Source organism: Macaca nemestrina, chromosome 16, assembly GCF_043159975.1.
Source record: "Macaca nemestrina isolate mMacNem1 chromosome 16, mMacNem.hap1, whole genome shotgun sequence".
NCBI lineage: Eukaryota > Metazoa > Chordata > Mammalia > Primates > Cercopithecidae > Macaca > Macaca nemestrina.
The window spans coordinates 78,486,504-78,502,639 of NC_092140.1; the positions used below are offsets into that span (position 1 = coordinate 78,486,504).

Genomic DNA, 16,136 nt, shown 5'->3' on the forward strand with positions numbered 1-16,136 from the left:
TTATACCATTTGTTTTCATTTTTTGCTAAGTTTGTTATTTTATCCAACAAAAAAACATGCAAACATGGCAAGTACCTATAGCATCCATTCTGGCCATTAGACAACCACAGTCTTTGTTTCTTTGGTCGCTTTCCCTCACCTTCCTGTGCTAGCTATAGCTGAGTAGGCTTTTATAGCTTCACAGTATCTTCCTTTTTCTTATTTCTGACAGGGTCTTCTCAAGCTCCTCAGTGCCTTTTTCTTTTGTGAACTCGTTTCATATAAAAATTGGAACACTCAAAGGGGAACAGATGAGTTTACCTGGGGATGAAAAATGGACCACCCTTTACACAGTCCACCATGGGTCAGTAGGCATACTGCCAGAGTGTAGGTTGTTACTCTGGACTCTTATCCTGTTTTGCTCCCTAAGCTTTGTTTTGTGTAGGTTTGCATGCGTCTTGTCTCTGCACACAACAGAATAATCTATGGATTTTTTTTTTTTTTTAAAGACAGAAGACAGAGTGTTGCTCTGTTGCCCAGCAGGCTGGAGTTGAGTGGCGCGATCTCGGCTTGCTGCAACCTCTGCCTCCCGGGTTCAAGCAATTCTCCTGCCCCAGCCTCCCAACTAGCTGGGACTACAGGCATGTGCCACCACGCCCGGCTAATTTTTGTATTTTTAGTAGAGACAGGGTTTCACTGTGTTAGCCAGGCTGGTCTCGATCTCCTGACCTCAAGTGATGTGACCCAACGAAGAGAATGAAAAGACAAGCCACAAACTGGGAGAAAATATTTGCAAAAGACATAGGTGATAAAGGACTGTTATCACGCCTGGCCAATCTGTGGGACTTTCACAGGATATAGATTCGAGGATTCTAATTCACTGTTTGTGTATGTGTTTTATATATATACGTGTGTGTGTGTGTATTATATATACATTTTTTTATTTTTATTTTTTGAGACAAGGTCTTGCTCTGTCACCCAGGCTGGAGTGCAGTGGTGTGATCTTGGCTCAGTACCTCTATCTCCCAGGCTCAGGTAATTCTCCTACCTCAGCCTCCCAAGTGGCTGGAACTACAGGCACATGCCACCAAGCTCGGCTAATTTTTTTTTTTTTTTTAAGACAGGGTTTCACCATGTTGCCCTGGCTGGTCTTGAACTCCTGGATTCACACAATCCACCCATCCCAGCCTCCCAAATTTCTGGGATTACAGGCGTGAACCACCATGCCTGGCCCAAATTAAGTACTTTTTTTTTTTTTTTTTTTTTTTTTTTTTTTTGAGACCAAGTCTCGCTCCGTCACCCAGGCTGGAATGCAGTGGTGTGATATCGGCTCACTGCAACCTCTGCCTCCCAGGTTCAAGCGATTCTCTTGTCTCAGCCTCCCAAGTAACTGAGACTACAGGCACACGCCACCATGCCCAGCTAATTTTTGTATCTTTAGTAGAGATAGGGTTTCACCATACTGGTCAGGCTGGTCTCGAATTCCTGACCTCAGGTGATCCATCCACCCTGGCATCTCAAAGTGCTGGGATTACAGCCATGAGCCACCACGCCCTGCCCAAATTCAGTACATTTTAAAAGCTCCACACGTAATTTGATGTTCAGCCAAGAATGGGAATTAGTGGTTTAGCCCTTAAAACTTCTGACACCAAACAATAAAGAAGAGCTAGTTTTAGATCTGAGAGATGACAGATGAGTCCTGGGTGTGGGTACATCTATCTGAAAAAACATGCTTTCTTTCTGGTCTTTGAGGATAGGCTTGCCATTGACACTCCTATGGGAAGGAAAAAGATCCCCTTTTAAAATTTTCCTTCTAACAGATGAGTGTTTGAAGAACCTTAGTGATATGTGAGAGAAAAGGTACATTTTCATAAGGACACTACTTTAGAAATTAATGGATTCTTTTCTTTTTGCACAAGTTTATCTTAGATTTTCCCAAAAGTTTTGTTTCCTCTCTTGCTCACACAAGGAAGTCGATGTTTTAATGCTTCTAAAATAATTGTCCACTAATTTACACAGAGAAAGGTTAAGATTTTATAGGAATGAAGAAGTGCCCTCATCTGCTGGTAGAGGTTTGTGAAGATGCCATGGAATTCGTTTTAAAAAACAAAGGTTAAGAATGTTCAGTATGTTCTTCAGGCTATAATTCATGTAAATTGCCAGTCATTCTGGACCTTAACATGGAGAGTTTTATTTAGAGGCTGGATTCTTAACCAGGAATAATGAAAAGAGGCAATTACAATCTTAACTATCTTAACTATAATCTTAACTGTCTTATTATGCACCCCCCCTTTGTTACATCAACAGAGTTGGGAGAATCGTGAAGAGAAAGGAAAAGATCAAATCTTACTGTTGTTTTTAATTCAACCTTTGTCAAAACACATAGAAATACAAAGCTTACCAATTTTCTCAGTAAATTCAGTTAAAAAGAACATTTTGTATTTAGGAAGTAACTGAGGTTGGTCTGTGTAATAAATTTAACCTTTCATATTGTCATTATTTAAGATGACAATTGTCATATGTCAGTACTAATATATATAGTCCCAAGATAATGGACACACAAAAAAGTATTGAGAGTGGATGACTATGCTTACTGTGTATTAAAAGAGCTTGTTTTAATCTCATGTAGACATTATACAGTGCTACCATAATATATTTCTATTTAAGAAGCTACACCTATGGTAGAAATTTAATATTTCTGGAGACAAGGTTTGAGTTGTCCTGTAAAATATCTATGTAGTCCAAAGGAAAACTCTACTGAAACTTTACCTATGCTGTGTATACTATATTGGCCCTAAAATGAGGAACAAAAATATACTTCTAAAAGCAAGTTTCTATGAAATCATCCAGATGATAATAGAAATAGTATAACTAGTTTCCTCCCAGCCATTTGTACCTTTAGAAAGCTGTAATGAAAAAGTAAATAGGCCGGGTGCGGTGGTTCACGCCTGTAATCCCAACACTTTGGGAGGCCATAGCGGGCGGATCACCTGAGGTCAGGAGTTTGAGACCAGCCTGCTCAGCATGACGAAACCCAGTCTCTAATGAAAATACAAAAAATAGTCGGGTGTGGTTGTGCGCTCCTGTAATTCCAGCTATTCGGGAGGCTGAGGCAGGAGAATCGCTTGAGCCCGGGAGGTAGAGGTTGCAGTAAGCCAAGATCGTGCCACTGCACTCCAGCCTGGGCAACAAGAGTGAGACTCCATCTCAAAAAAAAAAAAAAAAGTAAATATATTAATTTGAATTTGCCCCTTTTATTATAGTATTTATTCATTGGAATACTAAATTCATCTCTAGAAGTGAACAATTCTCTGCCATGCAGACAAAATTTTTTACTGTAATTTAGGCCGCTGGATTTTGATGTGACCTAAGAGACTGCATTTCTTTTTTTTTTTTTTTTTTTTTTTTTTTTTGAGACGGAGTCTCGCTCTGTCACCCAGGCTGGAGTGCAGTGGCCGGATCTCAGCTCACTGCAAGCTCCGCCTCCCGGGTTTACGCCATTCTCCGGCCTCAGCCTCCCGAGTAGCTGGGACTACAGGCGCCCGCCACCTCGCCCGGCTAGTTTTTTTTTTGTATTTCTTAATAGAGACGGGGTTTCACCGTGTTAGCCAGGATGGTCTCGATCTCCTGACCTCGTGATCCGCCCGTCTCGGCCTCCCAAAGTGCTGGGATTACAGGCTTGAGCCACCGCGCCCGGCGGAGACTGCATTTCATTTAAGATCCCTGCCCAATATAAATACAGCCTACTGAGATATGCTTGCTGCTTTTCCTGCTCCGCACACTTTGCCTTTCTTCCTTCAGGAACAAACGTGTCGCTGTTCCAGAAGGAAAGAATTTCATCTGCCATGTTTTTGAGAAATCATATACATTTAAGATAATCCCTTGTCTGAAACCCTTGGTGCCAGATGGGTTTCATAATTTTGAGGGAGTTTAGAATGATAATATGGTACATATGCCAAATAATACATAACACCTAAGGCGGGTCTGGGTTAGCTCCCAATCAAACATATTAATATTTCTGCAGTGAGTATTCCAAGAGAATATTCCAAGTGTGATAAAGATTATAAATAGCTCTGTGTCAGTTTACATATGGTTCTGATGCCATATGACTTTTGGCATAAAACACACAGAATCACTTGGCTTTTAAAGCTTTCTCAATTTTGGAACTACAGATAAAGGATTATAGACTTGTAATATACACAAAGGCCTTTTATACTTTGCATTAGACGAAGAGAGATACTTGAGGCCCATTTTACTATGACCTCCTAGTTGTTCTTCAGACATACCAGACATACTCCTCCCTCTTTCCGTGGAATGTTTGACTCCTGTTTGTGTCTGGCTCACTCTCTTGTCTCCTTCAGATCTTTGCCCAAATATCACTCAAGTCTTTCCCTGACCACTCTCTTTTAAATTTTAAAACTCCTTTCCCTACCAGCCTTCCTTGCCCTTCTCTTTGCTTTGTTTTTCTCCACAGTCTTTAATACAATCTCACATACTATGTATTCCTCATTTATTCATTCGTTTGCTCTCTTTGCCTGAAACTAGAAAGTCAGTTCTGCAAGGATGGGGATTTTAGTTTTATTTATTCATTGTTACAGCTCTAGCATTTACAGCTGTGCCTGGAATACGGTAGATACTAGTACGTGGCATTTTAAAAGAGGAAGAGAGTGTTGTTTGTTTTCACATATTTGGAAAAATATGGAAAACATATATTCTGTTTTTTCCTCTACAGATGGACTTTCTAGGTACTAGATCTAAAGTGGTCAATAAGAATAGCTAGGCCGGGCGCAGTGACTCACACCTGTAATCACAGCATTCTGGGAGGCCGAGGCAGGCGGATCATGAGGTCAGGAGATGGAGACCATCCTGGCTAATACAGTGAAACCCCATCTCTACCAAAAAATACAAAAAATTAGCCGGGCATAGTGGCAGGTGCCTGTAGTGCCAGTTACTCAGGAGGCTGAGGCAGAAGAATGGCATGAACCCGGGAGGTGGAGCTTGCAGTGAGTGGAGACCGCACCACTGCACTGCAGCCTGCCTGGGTGACAAAGCAAGACTCTATCTCAGAAAAAAAAAAAAAAGAATAGCTAGGCTGATGGCTACAATCTGGGGTGGGGAGTGGCTAGGAATGGGGAGACAGGTAACAAGAAAGGCAATTTCAGATGGTGGGAAATAGTGACAGATGGATGCTGTTGCACTTTTGAAGGACAATGATACAACACAAAGTGATGATTTTAGCTTGGTGGTCAAGGAAGCCCTCTGAGCTGAGTTCTGAAAGACAGAAAGGAACTGGCTTGCAAAATTGTGGGAAAAGAGCATTCTAGGCAGAAGAAGGAAGAAATATAAAAGCCTAAGGTAAGAATAGGCTTGGTATTTTAAAGAAAAAGGTTCAGTGTGGCTAAAGCACAGTGACAAGGAGAAAATTCTACAAGATGAGGATGGGAAGTCAGTAGGGGCTTTATAATTCCTGGTAAGTACTTCAAGTAGAGGAGCAATGTGAATCAATTTACATTTTTAAACAATCATTTTTGTTCTTTATGGAGTTTGACAAGAAAGAAAGAAAGGGAACAGGGAGACTAGTTACAAGTCTTCAGCAGTGGTTCAGACAAGAATTAACAGATGGTTCCTAAGTTGTTGACTTGATACGTGAAATGGAGAAAGACCAGGGTAGAAAAAAAAAGACTTTTGTTTGATTTCAGTTTATATTTTGAGACATTGGGTAGAGGGGAGTACAATTCAAGAGTTCTGTTGGCTATAAGAGCCTTGTCCTCTGTGAAAAGATCAGGGCTGAAGAAATAAATTTGGAAATCTCTAGCATATAGAGCCCCTTAAAGGCTGAGAATGGATGAGATAGTAGGAGAGTTATCTTCTATCTATCTTCTCCTAGATAGGGAGGAGAACACTAGTGTACTTCATACAAAGAACACAACATCAGACCAATAAGACTCTTAACAACTAATTTATTTTAAAATAGACAAACTATTAATTGTAGAAAATAGTAACATAGCAATTTTAAATGTATAGTTTTAACCAATACAAAAAAGCAATAAAGCAATAATATCTGAAGCATTATTTAAGAAATCTCAGTACACGATCTCTGAAGTTCCTAAAATTCTGGCACTAATTCTAATGTGAACTTAGAAGCAAAAGACCCAGAAATAGTAAGCCCTTGACCTAAAAACTAACTGATTTGTATGATATTCATGCAGAAATTAATGATGAAAGGGAGTAAAGTTTTCTAGTGCCATTGTTATCAAAATAACTGTCAAAATAGTAAGTTTGAAACTTAATTGAGCATAAAATAAAATTTTGTTTTCTAACAAGACCAGATTTCTTTTTAAAAATAATTCTGAGTTAGACAAAGTGATTTTCCTAAAAGCTAGCTGAAGCTACCTATTTTAAATTACAGCATCTCTAAATAAGTTAATCACACAAGATAGTTTAAATACACCTTTAGGTGTAGGGGAGGGGAGAAGCGCCTCTTTTTCTAATGCAGCTGTTTTAATTTGAAGCTTTTGCACAAAATCAGATAGAAACATTAATGCCTAACCCATAATGACCCTTGATTACTTGTAATTTTGGACTAGAAATAATGTGGCTTTGAACATGCCAGTGTTCGACCATACTGACTTAAAAAAATAAAAGATAGACAATTGCCAGTTCAAAAGATACATGGAAGACATGTACCATTCCACAGAAAACACAAACCTTCCCAAATTAAGAAGGACAGAATAATTTTGAGATGCAATTAGACAAATCTCTATGAAAAAAAAATTAAGGCTCCTATAGTTAACAGTCTGTTTATGGAGTAAAATTAATTTGTGTCTTAATTCTTCAGGACCCAGAAACGTTAGAAAGTGCACTTGGGATATACTGTGTTAGGGTCCTCTATATCTAAGATCTGGTAGAGCACTTTACTTTTTCAAGTACTAGATGAGTACTTTATAAATTCAGTGATCTGAATGGTATAAAAACCAAGAGTACTATCAATAATCCTCATTTAAAAACGTAAGTTGGATGAAGAAAATAATCAGTAAGTTCTTTTAAGTTCTGAGGTATGAAATCTGTGTCAGTAGTATGATAGTATCATGTGTTTATACTTTGCTTCCAGCTTTTATTTAATTAAAAGCGAAAATTTATAAAACAAGCACACAGTATATCAGATTCCAATAGTAAAATAAAATCTAATGTGTAAAATTAGTAATTTTTTTCTAATTTCTAATATCCATTTTTGCAGAAGGGTTCAGGATAATTTGGGTGAATGAGCAGTCAATCAAATTGCATTTGGAAGATAGGACACATTTGCTAAGGGTGTTCATGTTAAATTAAAACAATATACATATAAATTAATAAAAACAAGAGCAAACATCACATGTACGCTACAAAAGAAGGCAAAGTAGTCAGACAGGCATGGGTTATCAGGACTCCCACTCTAGGGCCATTCTTACTATCCATAAAGCACAGCAATTTTACTTTGGAAGTGGAAACAATCTGCTACAATTTTTTAAATGGCAGGATTTACACAAGATTTTTCAATCTTGTATAAATAACAATGACTAACATTTCAAGTGGCTTAGGAATCACCCAAACAATTGCATCTGCACACTTTATATCCACAAAAAGAACTGAAGATATTAAATGTGGCCATAAACAGAACCTGGGAAAGTTACACAGTCACATCTGTCAAAGACAATGAATCCAGAGGTGTACACGGTGTCCACCAAGGTCCTGAGATCCTCATTTCTCTTCCTTGTTTGAGGTATCCATGCTATCATTCATTTTCTGCTTTTGCATTCGTGTTCGAGTGGAAGCTGGAAAAAGGACGAAGAACTGTTAACAGCATTGGTGGTACTGGGTAAGCTGGCAAGTGGCTGCCATACATATGATGCTAATGTCAAACTGATGGCGCTCAGGACCTTGCAAAAAGCAGTGGTCTTCATTCTAGTATTTGACAGTACTGTAGGGAGTTACAGTAAACAATAATTTATCGCATATTTCAAAATAGCTAGAATTGTAATGTTCCCAATGCAAAGAAAAGATAAATGTTTGAGGTGATACATATCCCAATAACCCTGATTTGATCATTACACATTGTGTACATGTATCAAAACATCACATGTACCCCTAAAATATGTATAACTATGATATATCAATTTAAAAAAACTCCCCCCCCAAAAAAGCAGTGGTCTCCAAATCTTTAAAAATCATATATCCCTGTGAGTAAATTTTTTTCCAAGCCTGTACCACAAAAATATGTATGCGTGTACAAATTATAAAACACATACCCCAAGCAAACATTAAAATGAGATAAATAGAACTTCTATTTTATGTACCCCAAAAGATGATCTTGCATACTTCCAGGTATGCCCCATTTTGCAGGCCACTACTCTAGATATGAGGTGGTTGATGCTTGGCATATACTTCAGCAGACTAGAATACTCAGCTGGCCCAGACCGAATATGCCAGAGTGAGTAGTGGTATTCTTTACAAAGCTATAGTATCCCTTATGTTTGGAGATGCTTGCAGGTACTGCAAATACATCAGATCATAGCTCATTTAAACTGGGCATAGAGTTTTTGTTTTGTTTTGTTTTGTTTTTTTTTGAGACAGGGTCTTGCTCTGTTGCCCAAGCTGGAGTGCAGTAGCATGATCATAGCTCACTACAGCTTTGACCTTCTGGGCTCAAGCAATCCTATTACCTCGGCCTCTCCAGCAGCTGAGACTACAGGCACATGCCACCATGCCTGGCTAATTTTGGATTTTTTTGTAAAGATGGGGTCTTGCTATGTTGCCCAGGCTCATCTTGAACTCCTGGCCTCAAGCAGTCCTCCCACCTTGCCCTCCCATAGTGCTGGTATTATAGACATGAGCCATCATGCCTACCCAGGGCATGGCCATGTTAAAAGCATGTTATGAATTACAATAAAGACAAAGCCAGGATACTTATTTTAAATTTCTTAAAAATTCTTAACTCGATTTTAGAGGTAGGCATGAGCTCTTTATAAAGTAGCACATTTGGAAAAATGGAATGCCCTTTCATTCTGGGCAATCCAGCATTGTATGATGATCTTTCCTAAATGTAATTGTTTAAGAAAAGCTGAAGAGCATCCTCGAGACTCCATCTCAAAAAAAAAAAAAAAGAAAAAGAAATGCCTTAGCCTCAGGGGTTAAAATTCTGGCTGCTTTTTCACAATTTTGTAGATGTACAAAGGTCCTGAACTTTGGCCTGGCAGAGGAAGCTCGCCACCATAGCTAAGTGTGTCACTGGGAAATGTACTAACTATAGCAACTGAACTCTTCTCTAAGAAAATATACATGTTTTTACAGCTTTCAGCTCCTTTTTAAGTGCATATTTGTGGGTTCCAAAATGTTTCCTTATGTCTTCAAGGCCTGATTTTGGTTATAAGCCTCTTGTCTATTTTCATGTAGGGAGGGGAAAAGACACAACTATTTAAAAGTTAAAATAGGAACATAGAAGTTGACATAAAATCCAAAAAGAGATTCGTTTATAACTAGAAGATTTTGTTTTAGTTACTTTTAATTACACTTTTAAAAAATACATTAAAAAAATTCTTTTAAATATCTTATTTTCAAAGTTAGTATCTACAAAGATGTATTAAAAGAAAGCCTCTCATTTTAATTGGTATTGTTCTCATTAGTGTGTCCTGTGCCCTAGGAACGATAGTTTTAACACCTATCTCCTGAATATTTGTCTTCTTTCAAAATCCCAGTTCCTTTTCCTATCGATGGGTCTGGCAGCAGATACCGGGAAATGTTACACTCACTACCACAGCTGCCTAAGACAACTCAGTAGTAGTCAGTCAACATTTTTCTCTTTCCTGATGTGCCTTCCATCTACTGTACTTGGATTAATTTTTTTTCTAGTCTCAGAGTAGTTTTGAATAGAATCCCACTTACCCTAACATTATATCACTCTGTGTAACTTGAAAAATGACACAGTGTTCTTTATTAAAATTCTGATTTCCAGTAATGGAAACTTTCGTTTGAAATTGTTTTAAGATTTGCAAATAAGGAAAGTTTAATAATGGCAGAATCAAAGGTTATTCCTTAAATAAGGGTGATGATGTTTACATATGCTAGGTTTATAAAGCCTTTCCCTATATCTAATACTCCTAAGTAGTTCCTCTTTGTAGTTCTGCTAACATATTTTGTAACTGTAGCCATTTGTGTTGAATGTGGTCAAGCAATGTTTCACTTCTTAGTCTTTCCGCACGAAAGATCACAGGAAGAGTAAAAATGACCTTCACTTTGCATCATACACTTAATCCACAAATGTTTGTAGGTAAATAATATAATCTTGATTGAATTATATTTTAAATGCATAAACAAACCTGCCAACGGAAGAGATTATACATTCCTTTATAGAATGAAAAGACTTCCTGCAGTGTACACAATTGTTTCTTTCATTTACACAAAGTGAAATAAGTACTTACTCATTTCTGCCAGTTTCTGCTGAAATTTGGACTCCCCTGGGAGATGTTTACTGCAGATTTAAAAAAATGTAAAACATTTCATGTGTATTTATAAATGGAAAACTCAAATTTCCAGTAACTGACGCTTTCGATGCCTTATTTTAATGCTATTATTTTAGTGAGTAGCTTTTAATTTTAAAACTTAAAAACTAACCATCTAAAACATAAATGTCACAAATTTATGATGCTATATATTTTTTCAGTGGTTCTTACAAAACATAGTGGTTAATATTTTTAAAGAGTAAACATTTTTAAATTTAATGTTAATAACAAAATTTTATGAATAGCTTTGTAAAAAAGATCAGGGTTTATTAGTTATCTTCACTGCATGTTGGTACACAATTTGTAAGGTGTTTTTAACTTTGCACTACCCTCATATCTATTATTTTGAGTCATTCTCACAGCTGCCAAATAAACTTGGCATGAAAGAAAGTGGTATAAGTCAGGAGCAGTGCTAAGACTCTGGATTCCCCAGATGACCATCTCAGCTACTGGAAAACATTCAAAAATGGTTCCTACCTTCCATCTGCTTCATCTGATCCTTCAATATCAAAGCGTAGTTTTTTCAGCGGTTTAGGAGGGTTGCTTCCTTCAGCACTTCTTTTGAGCACACGGTCGCTGTTACACACCATCTGATTTATTTTCTGGAACTTCTCAGAAGTCTACAAATTACATAATTCTTTACTTTAAATCATTAAGTGCCAGTGTTTTGTAGTTAGCAACCTCAAGTTACAGTTTGAGGTGTGTCAAAAATTGGGCAGAGGTAATCACTTCATTTTAATTTTCTGCTTCATTGGACCAAATAAAATATATGAAATATCTAAAAATCAGAATAACTACCTAATTCCCTCCCCAATTAAACACCCACTCTTTGTAAATCCTCCTGTCTTTTCCCATGCACCTCACATTCTTCCTCCAGCAACTGCCTAATCTGCAAGTGCTGGTTCCTCATTTTCAGGACCCACTATACAGGACTACTTTTCAGAAGTAGGCAAGTCAGAATAGCTTTCTGGAAACTTGCTTTTGTCATTTTTTTTTTTTCTTTTAGGCTATTACATAACCAGAGGGAAGGTCACAAGAATTTGATAAGAGATGATGTGTTCAACGAATAATAATTTTTGATTCACTTTGTGGGTATTATGTTGACAAGTCATATAGACTTTCTGATAGAAATTATATCTGATTTGACTGATAGATTCAACAGTGAGAATTAGCTTTGCCAATTATGCTTTATTTTCCAAAAATTAAATAAGTGAATTCTCCCAATATTAAATTCAAAACAGGTTTTGATGGTAAATCTATCTGGAGCACATATACAATTTAACAAAAACTAAATCCCATGCTGCTATTAAATGTATAATATTTTAAATTATCAGCTTTTTTTTTTTTTTTTTTTTTTTTTTTTTTGAGACGGAGTCTCGCTCTGCCGCCCAGGCTGGAGTGCAATGGGCGGATCTCAGCTCACTGCAAGCTCCGCCTCCCAGGTTCACGCCATTCTCCTGCCTCAGCCTCCCAAGTAGCTGGGACTACAGGCGCCCACCACCACGCCCGGCTAGTTTTTTGTATTTTTTAGTAGAGACGGGGTTTCACCGTGTTAGCCAGGATGGTCTCGATCTCCTGACCTCGTGATCCGCCCGTCTCGGCCTCCCAAAGAAATTATCAGCTTTAAGATATAGAAGTACATTCAACTTTTTCCCAATTATTTTAGAGGTTATGGCAAGCAAAAATGTTTGAAGACCACAATGTGATACCTAGCCAGCTCCAACTGTCCTTATAAGGTCCCATAGCTCCTTTGTAAAGCCTCACAGCTGCAGCCCATCATGAACTATTTGTAATGCACATTTTAACATTTGGTCATTTGGCATACAAACTTTTACCTCTCCCTAGTTACTTGAGGCAGTGTGGTGGGCAGCCTCTCAGATGGCTCCCAATGACCCCACCTCCTGGTATTCACCTCCTTGTGTAATCCTCCTCCCCTCATGTGTGGGCTAGATCTACTGTTGTCTTGCTTCTAACCAAAATAATATACCAAAAGTAATGGGCTGTCATTTCCAGAATTAGATTACAATAAGACTGTGACCCATCTACCCCTCTCTTGCTCTTTATTTCCCTGCCTCCCTCAGAGTCCCTGCTCTGGGCAAAGCAAGCTGCCATGTTGTGAGTAGCAAGTAGCACTATGGAGGGGCCCAAGGGCAAGAAACCAACAGGCATCGAGGATCAGCCAACAGCCGTTTGAGTAAGTCTGCCAGTGAATGCTCCTCTAGTGGAGCCTTGAGATGACTGCAGCCCCTGCTGACACCTTGATCACAGACTTTGGAGAAACTCTGGTCCAGCTAAGTCATGCCTAGATTATTGACCCACAGAAATGGAGGTAATAAACATTTGTTTTAAGTCACTAAGTTTGGGGGTAATGTATTATGTAGCAATACATAATATAGGCAGTCTTCGCATTCCTATAAGAATATAAGCTCTCTGGCCAGGCGCAGTGGCTCACATCTGTAATCCCAGCTCTTTGGGAGGCTGAGACAGGGGATCATGGAAGCCAGGAGTTCAATACCAATCTGGCCAACATAGCAAGCCCCTGTCTCTACAAAAAATTAAAAAATTAGCTGGACATGGTGGTGCATGCCTATAGTCCTGGCAACTTGGGAGGCTAAGGTGAGAGGACTGCTTGAGTCGAGGAGTTTGAGGTTACGGTAAGTAGGTGACAGAGGGAAACACTGTCTCTAAAAATAAAAATTAAAAAATGGAAAATATAAGCTCTCAGGGGAGTGGAGATGGTGCAACATATTAATAGTAATGCATACTGAATATGGGACTGCTGAATTAGTGACTTTAATGGAAGGCCAACTAGTGTTGTAGATTTGCAGCCTAGAATAAATGTTTCAAAGCAAAGCTTTCCCTCGGATCTCCTAAATGAAGCCCTGCCACTTTCATTGAGGCAGGATCTCATGTAAACAATTCCTAATCAGTGTACCAGAAAAAGAATATCCTAGAAGTCTGAGAAGTCTGAGAGGAAGGACAAGCAAAAAGTGCATATGTATGGAAGGAGACCAGTAGGCAGGGACAGGCTGGTGACATTTGGATATCGGGCTTACATTTTGGAGTATCTCATTTCAAATCACACTCATAATGAGTGAATTTCAAAACTTTTATAAAATTCCTGTGAGGTTATGTACATACATACATGGTATCATAGAGAGATATTTGTTCTTTGTCCCCAGTTCCTGGAACAGAGCTCCTAAAACCCTTCGAATTTCCTGAGTGATAAGGGTAATGGGACCCTCTTTTGTTCTAATGAGGTGATACTTAGTGCATACCTAGCTAATTTAGGATGAAGCTGGTTGCCAGAAAGACCAGGTCTTGAGCAGAAGCTTGGAACTTTCAGCCCCACCCTCTATCCAGGGATGGGAGGGGGTTGGAGATTGAGTTAACCAATTATGCCTACATAATGAAACCCCTATAAAAACCCCTCAACAATAAGGTTGGGAGACCTTTGGAGTTGGTAAACATGTCTAAGTGCTAGGAAGGTGGTGCACCCCAACTCCCCAGGGACAGAAGCCCCTGTGCTAGGGACTCTTCTGGACCTCACCCTATATAATACTTCTTCATCTGGCTGTTCATTTGTATCTTTTATGATGAACTGATAATAGTAAGTAAAATATTTTCCAGAGTTTTGTGAGTAGTTCTGGCAATGGATCAAACCTGTAAGGAAGAGGCACTACTGGAACCCCCCAACTTTGTATCCAAGTCAGAAGGAAGTGTGGTGTAGCCTGGGGACCTGACGCTTGTGACTGGTGTCTGCAGTGAGACTAGTTTTGTGGGACTGAGCCTTGAACCTGTGGAGTCTGATGCCGACTCTGAGTAATTAGTGTCAGAATTGAATTGAATTGTAGAACACCAGAGAGTTGAAGATTTGTGTGAGAAAAAAATCTTACACATTTGGTGACAGAAGTGTTATGAGCAAAAACAGCTCACGTATATATGTATGTATATACACAAATGTATATATGTATTATATAATCTCAAATGAATATTTAGAAAAGTTTTGAAGTTCACCAATTAGGAGTATGATTTGAGATTAGGAGTATGATATATATATATATCGCTCTCTCTCATAAATTTCTATGCAATATGCCTGGATGAGGTGTTTGAATAATTACATTTAGAAACTCGAATTATAGAAAGCTTTAATTTCTTTTATACTTACAATGCATACTATTATATTTCATAGAAAGAAAATACTCACCCCAAATGATTCACCAATTGATACTAAGATTCTGTCAAGTTAAGATGAAATGCCAATTAGTAATAAAAAATCATATACAATTTTGCAGAGACGAGCATAGATACATCATTCTGAGCTATTAGGAATACTAAATTAAAGGTTACCTCTACCCTAGAACTACTGACAAACTATATTCATTTGGGAATTATTGTAACAGTGCCCATTTAATCATATACTCACCTAGTCTCTTAGTTTTACAGCAAAAGTTATAAGTCTGCAAGAACATATTCTGCTATTGCCCATATTTAGGGAGGGCAAAGGAAAGTTTCAAGTTTACCCCTAATGAGTTCTTCATAAATCAATGGGTAAGTTATCAAATTTCTTTCATATTTTCTCATTTAAAATTCAAGTAATATTTGGAAAAAACTTACAATATTAAGTAATAATCAGAATTCTAATTAGCCTCTATATTGATATAGTAAAGGCTATCATATATCATATATGGAGTCAGAAATCTTTATTAGTCTGTCTTTATTTGAACCATATAATTTATGTTCTTGATAATAAATCTGAAGAACATCATTAGACTGACATGACTCAACAAAGATTTGAAAACATGAACACGGAACTAGTGAATATAGAGAATTTTTTGTCCTCTAATTCCTTGATAAGTGGCCATCATTCTACATATAATATTTGATTAACCAGCACACCTAAATGTACTAGGTAGTGTTAAGATGCTCTCCTAATGCCTGGTCAATGATTTATTAGTTAGGATGTTCAGAATGTGACTTTCTTGCTAAAGAATACCAACACAGAATTTATTTCACTAAGGATCAGCAAGTAGCCATCATTATCACCATAATATGGACTAATTATCACTATTAAAGAAAACTACCTAAGTATACATTTTCATATAGTGGCATGGAACAATGTAAATTTTCTTAAATAGACATGACGTGGCATCTTAGCAGCTTAGAACAAGTAGTAGGTATCAGTACACAGATATCCAACTACAAGAACACCAAATAAATAAAGGATGATACAGAGGCACATGAGAGCATTTGTATCATATTGCCAATTATTTCTCACTTCATATTTTTCTGTAGAGTTTGAAATTTTTATAATGAGTACGTACTACTTAAATAATTAAATATACCATGCAAATGTTTTCTGAAAGGCCAACATATTCCCCTTTTCTTGCCCATTAGGTACAACCATATGGGCTGATAATTTCTGAGATGAGACTACATTAACTATACTAGCTAATCTGCCTCCTACTTTACACAAATAAAGTCAGTTTCAAATAGCCCGTGATAACATATAATTAGTCAATTGAAGCACTTCAAAGCCAGAGAGCACTTGTGGTTGGATGTGGAAGATAATATAATGATTTGTAGTTGCACACAACCTTTCATCTGAGCATTTAAAACAGC

At 37.9% G+C, this 16,136-nt stretch overlaps 2 protein-coding genes across 6 annotated transcripts in view; one reads left to right on the top strand and one right to left on the bottom strand.

Annotated features, from left to right (window-relative positions):
• Nucleotides 1-16,136, top strand: part of LOC105490700 (RCC1 and BTB domain containing protein 2) — a 71,640-nt gene that overhangs the window by 46,899 nt on the left and 8,605 nt on the right. The window contains exon 15 of the transcript XR_011614795.1: nucleotides 12,596-15,065. The gene's annotated coding sequence lies outside the window, so the exon portion shown is untranslated. The remainder of the gene's footprint in view (nucleotides 1-12,595; nucleotides 15,066-16,136) is intronic.
• Nucleotides 5,923-16,136, bottom strand: part of LOC105490695 (RB transcriptional corepressor 1) — a 175,477-nt gene continuing 165,263 nt past the window's right edge. For 3 of the 5 annotated variants that reach the window (XM_071081326.1, XM_071081328.1, XM_071081327.1), the window contains 4 exons: nucleotides 14,722-14,752; nucleotides 10,992-11,134; nucleotides 10,434-10,483; nucleotides 5,923-7,790 (listed from right to left, as the gene is read on the bottom strand). In XM_071081326.1, the coding sequence (XP_070937427.1) occupies nucleotides 7,717-7,790; nucleotides 10,434-10,483; nucleotides 10,992-11,134; nucleotides 14,722-14,752 (298 nt within the window). In that variant the 3' untranslated portion in view covers nucleotides 5,923-7,716. Of the gene's footprint in view, nucleotides 7,810-10,433; nucleotides 10,484-10,991; nucleotides 11,135-11,340; nucleotides 11,780-14,721; nucleotides 14,753-16,136 lie in introns of those variants that run through there. The other 2 variants (XM_071081330.1, XM_071081329.1) reach the window with 2 other exon arrangements.